Raw genomic sequence first — 16,724 nt, 5'->3', positions numbered from 1 at the left:
TATATGAACACTATAAAAGTACTGTTTAATAGGTCTTTAACAAAGAGTACTGAAAAGAAAAAAATGCAGAGAATACTTCCTTGGAATAACTACTACCTATTGCAGTAATATTTACTTTGCTTAGCCTGAATGCTAATATTATTCCAAATACTTCATATGAGGTGTATATTATTGTAGATGTTATGTGTATGTAGTTATCTCATACATTGTTTCTTTGCAATTGCAGCAGGTTCATTGTAGTACAGTTCAATAAGCTTACTGAGCGCTGCTTCCTTTTAGACATTACAGAATTTATCATTATCATCTGGCATTTTTGGCTTTAGGTGACTGTGGTACTTTATATGATGACTTCTCAGAATGAGAAAATAGTGTTTGCAGAAATGAGACGTTAATGCAGAGGTCTAGGGAAGAGGATATACAACATCAATGATAGCTTCTTCTCCAGAGATCCATGTTTTTAAACCTTATTGAATTATGATAACACTTCCTGACCTCAAAAAAGATTAGGATCCTATTTAAGTAAACTTTAAAGAAAAAGACAGAAGATGGATAAATGTAAATAGAGAAGAAAGTTAAAGAAATGCTTGATTCATCTTTTTTAATGGTGAGGAGTTTGGCTATGGGAAAACTAAGACGACTGTCATGGATCATATATGAAATCCATGGCCTCTAAAATCGCATTCTAATGCTGTACCCCTGAGATAAGCCCTCTTTGAAGAGCTGCAGGACCATTTTGAAAATAAAATGACAGTTTAATTTCTGCAATGCCTCTGCTAGTGAAGCCTAACTTGATTTGAGGGCTGCACCACTGACTATGCTGTAAAGAAAGTGATCATAATAGCAGAAGTATTCTGTAGCCTACATTCATTCATTAAATGTCGTAACCTAAGGGGACGTTTATAACTGAATACTTCTTTCCCACACATAATTATATAGCTCATAAGAAGGAAAAAAAGAGGAAGCTAATCTAATTTGTGCAGGATTGGTTTATAAGTCAATATAGGACCGATCCTTTCCTCTAGTTTTGACCTTACTACAGGTTGTAGAAATGGCAAGATGGGATACATCTGTGCACAAATACTTCATAATGTAAAAATCCAAATAGGAAGTTTTTGTTTCTTATGTTTTGCCAGGGAGAAATAGGCAGAAAGCAAACCCTAAAAGCAGATTTCTTTGTTGGCAGCTCTTCCAACTCTAAAGCATGTATTTTTGTTTCCTTGTTTGTTTTTCCCATAAAACAGTTTCTTGTTACATTTGAATGCATAAGAATTTCAGCAACAGATTATATAAAGTAATCTGAATTTAATATTTATATTTTAATCTTTTTAAACCAACTTTATGGTTTAGGTATCTCACATACAAACAAAGGATTTCAAAATCTAATTTGCACATATGACACATAGTAGCAGCAGCATCTAAAAAACCACATGTACAGAAATAAGTGGCCATTTAGGTTGTGTTCACAAAACATTGTATTTTGGTAGATATACAACTAATATGTCTTAAGCTGAAGTGGTCTTTTCTAAATTCTTGTGATCACTGTCCTTTGAAATAATATGTCTGAATCTCTGCAATTTAAAGAATTCTTGGTACGTTTTTTAGTATTTCTCTTAAAATAGCAGAGTAAGGGAGACCTAGTAGTGTCCCAAGGCCATGCATCCATTTCAAAAATGTATAATATCTTTATATGAGATTGGTAGGTCTGAACACTGCAGTTGCATGTATAGTTAGCATTTGTTTTTCCTTTAATGAAAAATTGCTTCATTTTAATTAGAAAGTAAATGTGCGTGGTTTTATACATATAGTACTGCATTGTTTAAATTCGGAAGACTGTGCATACTACACAGTATTTGCTCCATCATTTCAAATGTTTCAGGAACACATGGGGCAAGCAGTAAGCTTTTGGCAATGCTTGAATATGTTTATTTCAAGAAAGAATGAAACTTTTAAACATCTAAAGATAGTTGTGGGGACTGACTTGTGACCTCTGAATTGGACTCATTCCCTCTGTATTTATTTTTATTGTCCATTTGTATTCTCTTGAATATATTTAGAAAGCCACTGGTAGTGTTTGAATGCATTTTTTTCTTGAATGAAATATGAAAAATAAGATTTGAATGTGTGAACATATAAGATTAAATGGCACTTTTGGCAAAAAGGCATGTTATCCATGTTAGAGCTGCATTCCAGAATAGATTACAACTTTCTGCTTTCCTAGGTTGCTCATTGGTGTCAACTGTTAATTTATTTCCACCCTGACAAACCTGTTCTGTAGTATTATTAACACCAAAGGCATCATCATTTCAGCACAGGTGCTTTCACTTCTGTGTGTGGTAAAACAATCACTGGTCATATGTACTACTTTGAATAGTCCTTAAAGCACTTTGGGATTTATGTGGATAAAGGCATTGTATAATCTAGAGTTTAATAATGTCCTCATCAGGGAATATTAGTTACTTTAGAAGTTACCTCAGTTAGCATGGTCTAACTGTGAAACTGTACTTGTAGTAAATATCGAAAGATATATTGCTTTTAGAAATCAGGAAAGTGTCAGATTGCACCTATTCTGATCCTTATATTTTTTTTTAACAATAAGTTTGCAATTTCAACTGTATCAAATGTACCTAAGTACACCTGAAGAGCCCCTTCACTTGTACCATATTAATCAGGAAGGAAGCTAAAGATGTATTAAAGTCTAACTGATCTACTACATGTAAAGGCAGGAACTTCTTATTCTTCAACTTAGATAGCATCATTCTGTTGGAGATGTTGGAGTTTATATTAATTAAACAGATATATCCACTGTTTCTCAACAACTGCTCCCTGAGCCTTGCAGAGACTTACGATGTTCTGTGCTATAAACCAACAATGTGAAAGCACCAGATTATTCTAAGGATGAGTTTCAGCCAGAGAAACAAACTGTGTTATATTCCTTTATTATCATTGGTGTAGGACACAAGAACACTTTTCTTACCATCTGAACAGTGAAATGACAGGAGCTGTCAGAACTTCTTCCTAGAGGTATCCATCCATCTGATTGTAGCTTGAGACTGGAGAAAATCAATTTGATATCAGCCGTGGCTCATAGCAGTGCTTTTCTCTTTTCCCTTGACCTTCTTAAAAGATTTAAAAGTGAAAAAAGCTTCAGAGGAAAAACCCATCTGAAAACAAAATTCTGCACTTTTTCACATAGACATTCTCTAAAAAAAATGGAAACATTCGGAATCAGCCTTTCTTCATTTATGCCTTGGCTAGTCACTAACTCACTCATACAGGAAAATCATGTTCTTCTGATGTCCAAATGTTTTGATTCAAAGAAGAAAGATTCCACTGGAACTGTATAAACTGCCAAGTGGAGATGGTTTGCAATATGGGCTGACTGACTGCATTTATCACCTGTGAATTCTTTTTGTCCCAGCTGTTCTGAACTCTTCCATGCATTTTCTCTGAATTTATTTGGCAGCCATAATCAACACACTATTCTCCCAGATAGTAGCAGCTTCTCTTAGTCTAATGGTGATTTTCAAACAGCTTTTTATATGTTTTTCTCCTAATTAAGAAACTTTCTCCTTCTTAAGTCCTCAATTATTAAGAACTCTACTTAAACCAGTAGCAGCCTATTTCTGGCGATTCTTAGTAAAAACATTTTTAATAGCAGCTTCAACAAATAAAGGATTTAGGAAATATATAAATTCTTGTACAGGGAGGAACTCCTGCAGTGTTTTGTTGATTTAGGATAGACAACACTCAGATTTAGATCTATAACTTAGTCTCCAGTGAGTTTTTTGACCTTTCATGACCTTATATTCCTTGACAGAAACATCTGACTTGGATGCTTCTTGCAGTATAGCTGTGCTGCAGCTTCTCATTTAAGTAGAAACCACCTTCTTGCAACTGTTGTGTGAATGGATTTAATGGTGTAAGTCACAAAGCTTCCATATAGTTTTTATTTCAGCGAACGCAGGTATATCCTGGTCCTGGAGAAAAAGGAGACTGGGTTGCATAGCTTGAAATATCTCTTGTACATATTTTCTAAGATCAAACAAATCATTGATGCTTTACCAGATCATGATCCTGAAAGAAATGTTAGTGAATTCCTCTCTTACCATGACATATAATGGGCAGCAACAGATAACCTGGCATTAATTCCTTTGTAGTGTTCATGTGATATCACAAAGCATCTGAAATCTGCTTATGTGGTTTATGATGTCACAGAATTCCTGGAAAAAATTATTTCTTTGTAAGTAACTGCAGCTCATCAGTTGTTCTATATATAACTTGCACAATAGCAACCATCTGCTGAGAGCCAGGCCACTCCCTTCTTTCTTTTTTTACTTCATCACATCAAATTAGTGTGAGGATGATTTCATATACATATGGTTTGGATACTGCTAAACAAAGCCAAAATGAACTCTGAAAGCTACTAAAGGACCCTTTTAGTAGGCTTGCCGACACTGTCTAGAAAATTGTGTTTGTTTTCAGTTTTCAAACTTTCTGAACAGCTGAATAATGATACTCTGAAATTGTATATGTAAGATAGCAAACAAACAAACAAAAAGGCTGATTTTTGGACTGAGGATGCTGACAAGTTGTCATTTCTGTTGCTGTGTGCTTTGCATCTACTTGTGTGGTAAAAGTAGCAAAGTGTGGGGGATTATGACTGCAATTAACATTTCATGATCACATCCCATTCAACAGTTTAACTTTTTATTGCTTTACTCTTTCTGCAAGAGTTCTAATAAGCTTTCTACATATGGGAACTGCAAAGTGAAGATAGAATCATATTGTAAAAAAGGAGTATTGGTGTATTGACTCTGTATTTATTGGTGTATGGTCTTTATAAAAATAGCAGTTTGGTATTCTAGGCAATGATTTCCAAATCATCTTCATTCATTTTACATGAAAAAAAGAAGCTGTGGAGAGAAAAGCAATGGGATTTCTAATGACCAGTCCAGCAACATCTCCCTGGAACATGTAAAACCAAGCTGTGGCTAGTATATAATAGACAATAAAGACCTAATAGGTCAAATATTGCCCTAAGATTTTGGAACTCAGAGTCCTAAAACTATTTTATTTTTTTCTTTTTCCTTTGATTTTTCTTTCCCCTCTGTTGGGTTTAAACAGGTGTAACTAAAAGCACATTTTGAAATACTTGAGGTTTTGTTGCATAGCAACCTTTACTTTATGCTTCCATACCTGGACCTGTATTTATATTCAATCTGTCTTAGACTTATCTGCAGTATAGTGTGACTGATACCATGACTGTAGTGCAAAATGTCCTCAAATATCAATTGTGTTGAGAAGAATGTCCTTAAATACTCATTCTGTTGTGGATTTTGAGCTGGAAAAATAAAACATCCTGTCCTGCTTCTCAGAGCTGCAAGCAGTAAAATTATAGCTCTCCTAGTAAAATGAGTGAAGCTGGCTCTCATTATTCATGGAATCAGAATTGCTTAATAAAATACATTTTAACAGCATATAATTTTTTCTTAGTATAACTGCATTTAAAATATGATTGGGAGTGTTTTCTTGCTTGACACCTTTCCTGGAGCCTGTTTCCCATGCTGCAACTCACTGCCCCTCCATTTGTTCAGCTTTGCTTCTGAAGACAGCATAGCATGTAACTGCACTCTGATGCTCATTTCACAGGATTGTGAAATGATCCTTAGAAACAAGGCAGTTAAGCAGAGCCAGTGGTTTACCTATATTATTCCAAAATTCCTCATCTGTATAAACTAATGATGAAAACTCTTCTCTCTCTCCCTCTGAGCTTGGCTTTATTAGTTAAAGCAGCCCAAAAATAAAATGGTGCTAAGGCTGTAACTTCATTACAGAATTTTCATGAACAACTAACTACAAGTGTACGCTGTTCCTGCACACCACCTACTTGTTCACACCCTGTATGCGGCCCTTTTCAATTATTCTAGCAGAACTGCTTTCTACAGCTATGCTATGGCTTAATTGGGAAACTGGTCCAGGCTAAATATCTATGGTTTGCAGATTATTATTTTTTTTTTTCCTCTGTTGAACTGAATCAGTTCCCAAAAACAGTTTAGTTGGGCTGGCACTATAAAGGCTGGAAAAAATACTGGGAAACTGAAGGGGAGACAATTCAGCCACAAGTTAATAGCTGTTCATGTTATTCCTGGTTGCAGTCTTTCTGTTAAGAGTTGTCCTTTCTGGATTAACAAGATACCACCTTCAACACCTGCAATGAGCTGGCTATTTTAACATCTAGAATGTTTCATACAATAGCAGGCTGTGGAAAAGCAAAAACCCAATATGTTGGTATATTTAGTCTGAATCACAGGGTATGCCTAGATAAATAATTACTCTAGAATAAAAGAGGAATAAAATAAAGATGAGATTAATGTATACAATTTAGCCAGGAATGTTTTGTCTTTTTAAACAGCTAGAAGTAAGTATAGATTTAGGTGCTAGCTCAATAATATTTAGTAATTTATTTCACTGCCCTATTTTTCTTCAAGTCAGGTATTTATGTCCTGATAACAATGTAATCATACCTGTTACAAATAAAAATACCGTTTGTATGGTATACCTATAATCTCCTATAATCTATATTCTAAAGCTTTAGCTATTTATAAAATGAGGATAGTAAAGGATTCTTTTAGGTTTTAGTTTCCAACAGCAGCTTGATATAACTAAATGAAAGAAGCTTTAGATGCTTCAAGAGTTTTTTAGATGCTTAAGAGAAAAAAAGGGTGTATGTGTGATAACATGTGGTCATTTGAAATCTAAAATTAAATATCTGAGAGGTTTGCAAAATTTTCTGTTTGGCATTTCAAATATATTGGGACCACCACTGAAGTCATACTAAAGCTGAGCATCTCTAAAAATTGACCAAGACTTTCCATGCATCTAGTTAAGAAAGTATGGCAGTAGGTATTCCAAATAGTTGTATTTAAAGCCAAACTTTTAATGAAAACTCTGTCATGCCACATAAAATTCTGACACCGATTTTGCCAAGTTAAATTTTTTCATAAAAGTAATGAAAATGTGAAAGTCTAAAGCCTTATAGAAAGTCCTAGTCTTAGTTACTCTGGTGGCTATCTTGAAAGAAAAAAAAAATTAAAAGTGGGCTTACCAATGGGAAAATTGATAACCGCTTGGAGATCAGGAATTATTAGCTTTCCCTGCAGTTAAGGCACCCTTTTCTAGTGTTCGTCAGCATAGTAAGGCTAGCTGCTTTGCTGATGTATTCACTGTTAGAGTATCTTGGAAGAAGGATAGGTACTTGGTTGCTTGCTGTACAATTTGTCCAGATTAAAGTTATCTAAGTATATGGCTAGAACATGAGTGCCAGGTAAATCCTTCTGGGTTCTGCTTGCATATTTATCACATGTACGATAGCTAAAAAAATTTATAGGTGATTTCAATTGCCAGAGTATTTAGCTGTGAAAAGCTAAATTTATTTATTAAATGAACATTGCATACTCTTCCTTTCCTTTTGTTGTAGACGCCAATGAATCAAGCCTCAACCCGATCTCACTGCATTTTTACTATTCACATCTCCAGCAAAGAACCTGGATCTGCAACTATCAGACGCTCCAAGTTACACTTAGTAGACCTTGCTGGATCAGAGCGTGTTGCAAAGACTGGAGTTGGAGGTCACTTATTAACAGAAGCCAAATATATCAACCGGTCGTTGCATTATTTAGAACAGGTAAAATTGGAATAGATTGAAATATTTCTCCCTTTACTACATTCCTGTTTACCAATGTGCAATGTTTTGTAAATCTTGATTCCAATATTCACTTAGTTTTAGGATAGATATTGCAGGTTTTTAAAATGATTGAGTTGATAGATCTTCATTTGCAGTAACATATTTTAATTTGGGAAAAGCTTAACAATTAAACAGTGAAGTTATAGCAAGTATACAGGGTTGTATTTCAAAAATAGTTTTCTTGTTAAATTTGAAATAGTAAAGATATTTACAAGATTGCAGCTATATTTCTGCTAAAAATGTCCTTTGTGATCTTCCCCTTCCATGGCTGGGGTCAGGATGTATCACTCAAGAATCATTGAACTAAATTGATTAGTTGTATGTAGTTTAAGGATTGTAATATGATAAAATATTAGTCTTTTCTCTCATGTGTTGTTTTATTCCTCTACCAATGTGAATCTTCAGCCTCTTTGAGACAGGAGTTGCATTTGTTAATGTATTTATGGATTAACTACCATAACTGGTTTTATAGTAGTAGGACTCATAGATACAGCTGCAATAATAGTAATAAATCTCCACAAATCTATATCATTCAGCTGTTATGGCTGAAAAAGTTTTAGCCTGTTTATTTAAGGTGTACTAAACTCCCTATCCTCCTTTCACTGTTGCTTTTTAGTTTTCCTCTTTGGAAAAGGCAAATATTGAGAGAGTAAATTAATCCTGACTAGTCTTACTTTTTTTTTTTTTTTTTTTTTTAAGAAAAAAAAGACGGGTTAGGATAGTGCTGGTGAATGGAAACTAAAGATGAAACATTTCAGTAGGGAGTTGGTTAACAGTGTAATAATTATTATTGTTGTTAATAATAATTATAATTGAGTGTTTTGTATTATCTTTCCTCCACTGATCTGATACAATCATTTTCATTTCACTATTAGAAAAATAAGATGTGAATCTTAGCATCCTCATAATTTTTGTGGTTGTGGTATCATGGTGAAGGCAGTTCACGCTCACCGATAACTTCTTTTCGAGTATATATTCTTTTCACCAGGTTTATGGGTATTTTCTGGTTTTGATAGCATTCCTTTCAGGTATTTCTTTTTGGCTTAGTATTTGTGGCATTGCTAAAAGACATTTATGCTTATTTACAAAAAGTCAGTGCACATTACATTTATGTCTCCCTTATCTGCTGTGATGCTATAAAACACCAAGCAAGGTTAAGAAACACTTGAAAATCAGTTAAATCTTTTTTATGGATGTTGCTCTATTAAGTTGCAATCATTGATGATTTTCAAGTGTGGATTTCAGACTTCACACCTGTGAGAGAAATTAAGTTCCTTCTAAGATTGAATACATAATACTGTTTTCACAGCACAGTAAACACTGTTCCTGTTGCCAGAAATTTGTTATTTTTTGGAATTCTGCTGGAGACTACATGATTTTTTCCTAAGGCTTCTTTAAAAAATTTTATATACAACAATATCAAGTTGTATATATATATATCAAGTCATTTCATGGGAGAAATAAGGGGCAGGGGGTGGGGGGAGGATAACATGATTAAGTGCAGTATTCAGATTTGTCCCTTTTAATTTATACTCCAGTATATGTGTTATTTAGTAAAATTTACAGTTGAGGAAACCCATTAAAACATAAAATTTTGTGTGTGTCTATAATTGAAAATTCTTCAATATTATGATTGGGAAATATAACTGACTGTTCCACTTACTGGGAAGAATATTCTTCATTTTTGTGTTGTCTGTTTTTCTGTTAACAAGAACAAATCTCTTAAATTTCATTTAAACTATGATCAGAGGTATTTCATCTGTCAAAAAAAGCTTGTCACAAAAGGTGGCAATCAGTTATTTACTATTATGCTGATATTTCTTTATACCCCCCATTTGTTTAAATTTTGCCTTGAAGTAAAATGTCCATATTTCATTTGTACTTAAGGGAAGTCATAAGGATAAGTGCTTTTACAATGGACCTCTTCAGAATCATACAGATTATGCTCAGGATCCTTCTTATTTACTGTATGATTTTATGTATTTATAATGCAACATTGCATGAGCTTCTGTGAGGTTGAATTTAATAATCAGTGTTGTCTGTTTTGAGATATGTTTGGAGTGCTGTAGAAGCAGAAAATATTAGTTTTGCAATGCAAGTTCTAACTTAGTTTAGAATAAAGTTGGAGACAGCACATTGGGTTCTGTCTGGGATTGTGTATTGGTAATAAAAATGTTTTCTAATACTGAATAAAAGACCACTGAAGATGGTTGAAAATAAGTTTTTCTTCAGTGGCAATTGTACCGTTCAATCCTGACCTTACAGTGTCTAATATTAAAGTGCAAGGATTCCTCCAAATCAGCTTAGAATTGTAGAATCATTTAGGTTGGCAAAGACCTTTGAGATCATAAAGTCCAACCGTTAACTCATGACTGCCAAATCATCACTAAACCATGTCTCTAAGCCCTGCATCTACGTGGTTTTTAAACACCTCCAGGGATGGTGATTCCACCACCTCCCTGGGCAGCCTGTTCCAATGCTTCACCACCTTTTCAGTGAAGAGATTTTTCCTGATATCCCATCTAAACCCCCCCCAAGCATAATTTGAGACTGTTTCCTCTTGTCCTGTCACTTGTTACCTGGGAGAAGGGACCAACTAGAGCAAATTGAAGTTGAGACAGTGTGATGTAGCTGATGGCAGTAGGTACAGTTCAGTTTTAGTGTCCACAGCAATGTGATGCATAGGTACTCTTAAAAGTCCCTACTACCATATCAGGGTAGTTTTTGTTGTCTGTAAGATGTAGTAGCATGTTCTGGAATTACAACTGTGGGATTTTTGTATACGTGTAGATGCTCCCTTGTGATAAACAACATAGGGCATCGTGGACCAAATTTAGAGTTATAAATTAACAGTGACACAGCCACATGATTTGACACTATAGTGGAATTAAAATTATATGTATTGCCCCAAAATAGCAGAATACAATGTTCCCGCTGCTGTGATGAATATGCCCATTAACTGTTATTTTAACAAATGCTCCATTTGGGGGATGCTGGAAGATTTTATTTGTTAGTGAATGATTGCTACCCACACCTACCAGAGTTTTTGCTAATAAAATTTGAAATCACTGCCAGCCATCAAATCCTAGATTTATTCACATCCTATAGAAAACATAATTTTCTGGTTTTATTTCCTAATGAACATATACTGACGTTACAGTAACAGAGAAAACAGGAAATTTTCAATAATTTGAAGTCAAACACCTGCATTTTTTTCTGATTAGCAAATCAGATAATCATAAAATTATCTGTGTTTTGGTGAATTATTTCCAGCAAGACCTGTAGCAAATACTGGAGACAAGCATATGTTGTCCAAACCAAAGTCCAAATCTTTTTTTTCTTTTTTTTTTTTTTTAATATCGAAAGGATAATAACACCTTTGAGTGAGACAATTTTCTGATTATCACAGTTGGGGTTTTCTGTTAGTAGATCCAGGTTCAGATCATGTACAGGTGGTCTCTGTCACTTTGTGAAAGAACATGATTTCCCTCTCCTTCAGATTTCTCCTCTTTCTGTTCAAGATTCCTTGATTGGATTGTAGAGATTGATTTAGTGGTTTAGGTGAGGTTTTACTAAAGGGACTTAAAACCATCATCTTCTGTGTTATGTGAGTCTGTCACATGACAGTACAGTGGCTTCTGCGTCATGAGAACTGGTCCCAGCCTTTCAGTGCCAGTGTGGGAGGCTTCAGATTCTACCTGGGCTACAGACTTCCGGCATGAACTTCAGAAACAAGTAGCTTTTCTGTAACACAGTTCCCATTTTTAATGGAAATAACATATCTTCCCTCTGTCTCTTTTCCTATCTTGTCTATCCAGATCGTAGTCTCTATGTGGCAGAGACTGAGAATGTGCTTATTAAAGTATATGCTAGACTACTATGAGTTTTTTATGCAATATTATAAACTACCAGAGATACAATGTATTTCCATCTAAAAAGTTGTAATAAATGAGATTTGAAAACCTTGATCCAGGAATGGGTTTCCAGTTTCCTTTACAAGATAGTAATTTTCATATTATGCATTTGTCCCTCTCAGGGCTGCCAGTGTAAGATTTAAAGTAATAAGAAATTTTATCTTTCTGAAGACCATTAAGAGAAACTAGTACCAACAAAAAAGTTGATACTAAATTTTCTAAATTAACTATTTTCTTAAGTGTAGCATAAACAAAATATATGCTGGTGTGTAACATTTATTAAAGGAAAAATAGCTCCCAACCATTTAGAATAGCTTACACAACTCATATAGGTACAGTTTTTCAGTACAGTCCTTGGCCAGATAACAGTTCAAATCTTTTATATCACAACAGATCATGAGGTAATCTAGCTTTTTATTTAATAATAATTAGGTCCCATAATGTAAACAGCTGAGAAGGGAAAATGAGAATAGTAGGTGTACCATTTCCTTTTTGGCCAGGGCTTATATATTCTAAACTGAATTATTTCTTTCCAGCAGTACATTGTAATCATGCACCCTTTTATTTGTGTTTTACTTTTCAAGACATTTTCTAGGAAATAAATACAGAACCTTTTAAGAATCACGTGCTTTAAGGTCTCTAATTTTGAATACATGCTTTAGCAAATATTAAGGAAGTTTTTACTTTAATACTACCCATACTTTATTATTATGATAGAAAAAAATACAAGGAAGATTTTCAGTAAGTTTCTGTGTCTTAGGAAAGTCTGTGCTTTTTAGTTTATTGTGTTCAGTTTCCACTTAGCTGAGAGGCTGTAAAGTGAAGGTATGATAAAATTAAATTTATTTGGTCTTTCAGGTCCAGCTCCTACAAAGACATATAAACACACTGAAATTTAAGTTGAAATTACTTCAATAAAATCAGTGGGTTTGCAGCTAACTGTGTATATAAGCATAGTTTTGTTGTATCAGAAGTTCTTTTTACCTGTCAATCATGAATAGACATGTAAATTTAAAAGTATTTTCCATTTTTACTATTGTTTCAGGTAATAATTGCTGTTGCAGAGAAAAACCGGTCCCACATTCCTTACCGAAATTCTATGATGACCTCAGTGCTAAGAGACAGTTTGGGAGGAAACTGCATGACTACCATGATAGCAACACTCTCTATAGACAAAAGAAACATTGATGTATGCTATTTCTATTTTCAGCAAAAATGTTTTCACTTCTCTAAAGATCTTTTGGCTCTTTTGGCTTTTATTACAGTTTGCAATTCAAGTGTGTAAACTTTCATACTTATCCTTAAATGAAAATACTTTAACTTTATTTCCAGGATATGACTTTATCAGTGGAAATCGCAGTAAGATGTAGACAAATCCTTTAGGAAATGTGCTTTTTTCTAGATAATCTTGAGTCAAGGAGCAGCTGGGAAACAACTTGCACCTACCTAGTAATAACTTTTATTTATTTATTTACTGTTTTCTTGATGAATACATCTTTGAGTTATAAAAATGCATTACCAAGGATTTTTTCACAGGACATATTGGCAAGATCTGTAAGTAGGCTATAGATCACACTGAAAGCCTTGGCAGAATTTCTGTAGACTTCTTTAGAGGCACGATTTCTTTGAGTATGGTAGACAACTGGAGAGTTCGCTGGCAGGAAGAGGGAGTGGGGTGATTTGGGGTTTTTCGAAATGTTTTGAATACTTTTGTCTCCCTTCACGAATTTCCTGCCCTGGAACTATATGTAGGGATGTTTTCTTCTCTTTGTTTGCCAGAAGAGCTGTAATGTTTATCAAAGGGCTGTAGTGAATGGGGCTACATCTGCTGGTGACTGGTCACCAGCGGTGTTCCTCAGGGTTCAATCCTAGGGCCAGTTCTGTTTAATACATTTATCAGTGATCTGGATGCAGGAGCTTAATGCACCATCAGCAAGTTTGCTGATGATAACAAACTGGGAGATGCTGTTGACTCTCTTGAGGGGCAGGAGGCATTGCAGAGGGATCTGCACAGATTGAAGCATTGGGCTATGATTAATGGGATGAAATTTAATGAGTCTGAATGCCAGATTCTGTACCCAGGAAGTAATGCTGATCACAAGTGTAAGTTGGGGGAGGAGTAGCTGGAGAGCAGCCATGCAGAAAGATCTGGGGTGCTGCTCGCCAGCAGGCTCAGTCAGCAGAGTCAGCAGGGTGCCCTGGCAGCCGGGGCAAACCACATCCTGGGGTGCATCAAACAGCACAAGTAGCCGGTCAAATGAGAGGATTACACCACAGTATTCAGTGTTGGTGCGGCCTCACCTTCAGTGCTGTGTGCAGTTCTGGGCCCCTCAATTTACGGACATGAAGGTCCTTGAATGCATCCAGAGGAGGACAACAAAGCTGGTGAAGAGCTGGAAGGCACATCCTTTGAGGAGCGGCTAAGGACTTTGGGCTTGTCTAGTTTGGAGAAAAGGAGGCTGAGGGGCGGTGACCTTGCTCTCTACAGCTTCTTGGGGAGGGGAAGTGGAAAGGCAGGTGCTGATCTCTTCTCCCTGGAATCTGGTGACAGGATGTGTGATAATGGTTCAAAGCTGCATTGGAGGAGATTCAGACAGGACATTAGGAAGCATTTCTTTACTAAGAGGGTGGACAAACACTGGAACAGGCTTCCTAGAGAGGCTGTCAATGCCCCAAGCCTGTCAGTGCTTAAGAGGCATTTGGACAATGCTCTTACTAACATGCTTTAGGTTTTGGTCAGCCCTGAAGTGGTTGAGCAGTTGGACCAGATGATTGTTGTAGGTCCCTTCCAACTGATATAGTTTATTCTGTTCTATTCTAAAATACATTGCAATATGAATACATAGAACCCTGCTTAAAACCATTTATAATCTGTTTCCTGGTTTTTCATAACATCAAAACATTCTAATGTGAATAAACAAGGGAAAAACACCTATTAAGCCCAAGACTGTTCTGAAATACAGCGGAAAACATTATACTAAAACTGTACTTCATCTAGTTGAATTTTTTTTCTTGAGAAAATGGACTTTGCTGTTAAATGAAAACAGATAGTTCAGACTTGTAAACATGTAATTATGCAAGCATGATGGCTGGTTACAAATACGTCTCTGTAAGTTTGTTAATGAATTTTTTTAGGCTCTGTGGGATAGGCACTCTTTTGTATATCGATTCATCAGGTGTATGTATCTCACACTGCAATCTAGGTTTTGTATTTTGGGAGCATTTATCCCAAGCAATTATACAGAGTAGGCTACTGACAGTTTTCATGTTCTTGCTTTAACATATACCATCTACACAACAGACCTTCACAAAATCCCTTCCCTGCTCCCCAAAAGCTGGTATAATATTAAGACAGATGTTAAGTCAATTACTAAACATTAAAAAATGTCAGAATTAGGATAGCTGCATAAATATAATTTGGAGTTTTGTGAGTCACTATGCATAATTATGTTTGGTTTGCTTGTCTGCTTGCTTTTTTCCATTGGGTATATGTTTCATTCACAAAGGAAGCATGAGATAGAATTGCCCCCCCCCCAGTAGGAGCTGAAATTGTATAGTAAAAGCTACTTTCTTAAGGACCTAGCTTTGTCTCTTGCAATGAAAGCAATGAAGCAGAGAATTCAAAGTAAGAAAGGCCACTCATCTGAAAAGCACAAACAGAATGTTATCCTAGAGAACTAGATTATAATCCTACTTCTACCAGGGTTGTATACAATTTCTTACATCACCTACATTGCATTTTTTGTGTTAGTTTTGCGGAGTGCTTGAAAGATCTTGATTCTGAATTGTAGATACATTAATTATTATAGCTGTAACTGAAGCTGAATGGAAGCTGTTTTGAACAGATGATCATGAAATGACAATAATCAAATATCTTTTTTTTTTTGGTACTTTTGACTTCAGTTTCCCTTCCGTTAAGTGTAGTCATTCCACATACTTGCAGCAAAGCAATACCTGGAGAGTTAATTGATTAATTTCTGTGAAACCTTCAGGTACTGTACTAATAAGCATGGCAGAAAAAGTTGTTAGGAAATTAGTAGCTGTCAGCTTTGATTATAATTTTGATGGCATAGAATAAATATAGCAGAAGCTTACACATTGAACATTAGCTACTCATTAATTTAACATATGGTTCACACTAAGCAGGGCAAAGTGATCTGGTGGAAAATTATGTATGTATTGTACATATAATTGTACTTAATATATGTATAGAACTTATTTAAAATCACATCATCATGGCACAGAAACTGTACAGCAGAGGCAAAGGTAGAGTCCAGCTAAGACTGTGTGTAGCTCTCTCAGTTGTAAGGTCTTCCTTCCCTTTCCTTGAAGACTTATTTGATTCTACATTTATATATTTGGCAATAAACCCTAGTATCTTTCATTACGTAGCTAATTCAGATACCACCCCTCCAAGGACTGAAAAAAGGCAGAAGCCCTGTGGAAAAAAAAGAGTATATTAGCATATGTTTAAATTAGTATTTTAATATGTTGGAGGACTGAAAACTGAAGATATGACCTTGATTCTGAAATACAAGTTTATAACAGTAGTAAAGTTCTCTTAATGTAGGGGTTATATGTACATTCTTACATTTTAAATGCAGATTTAAGCATCTCAGAAAATTTTGTAATACAGTTTATCACTAGAATTTCTAAGACTCCTGAATGGTATTTTTTAATTTGAGCTAACTGAGAACAGTTGCTAGCTTTTGATTCGTTAGATACATGCCAGACCCTGCAAGAGAACTTCTGTATCAGCTGATCTCTAAGGAGGGAACAATACTTAGGGATCCTCAAATTTATTCTGTGCCCTAGATGGGAGTATACACTGGTTGTCACGGAGTTTTCTCCACAACTCAGTATTGTATAATTTTTTTTTTTTTTTTAATTCCTTCATCTCTTCCTGTGCCCCACTTTAGCTCATCTGACAGTTTGTTTTTTTTATCTGGTATCATAGTTCTCCTATATGCCTTCTAGTTCCAAATCTCCCAGTTTCTTTCTTATTTATCCTGGACTTCCTCTCTTCCCTTCTTCATCTTTTTTCCCAGCTTCTTTTACATACACTT

At 35.2% G+C, this 16,724-nt stretch overlaps 1 protein-coding gene across 1 annotated transcript in view; it reads left to right on the top strand.

The window, feature by feature from the left end:
- KIF6 (kinesin family member 6) overlaps window positions 1–16,724 on the top strand; it is a 158,308-nt gene that overhangs the window by 31,555 nt on the left and 110,029 nt on the right. Inside the window, 2 exon segments of the mRNA XM_055725880.1 lie at window positions 7,478–7,684; window positions 12,704–12,847. Coding sequence (XP_055581855.1) covers window positions 7,478–7,684; window positions 12,704–12,847 — 351 coding nt within the window.

The sequence above is a fragment of the Falco cherrug genome, chromosome 13, assembly GCF_023634085.1.
Source record: "Falco cherrug isolate bFalChe1 chromosome 13, bFalChe1.pri, whole genome shotgun sequence".
Lineage (NCBI taxonomy): Eukaryota > Metazoa > Chordata > Aves > Falconiformes > Falconidae > Falco > Falco cherrug.
This window is presented reverse-complemented; position numbering and strand designations above follow the sequence as displayed.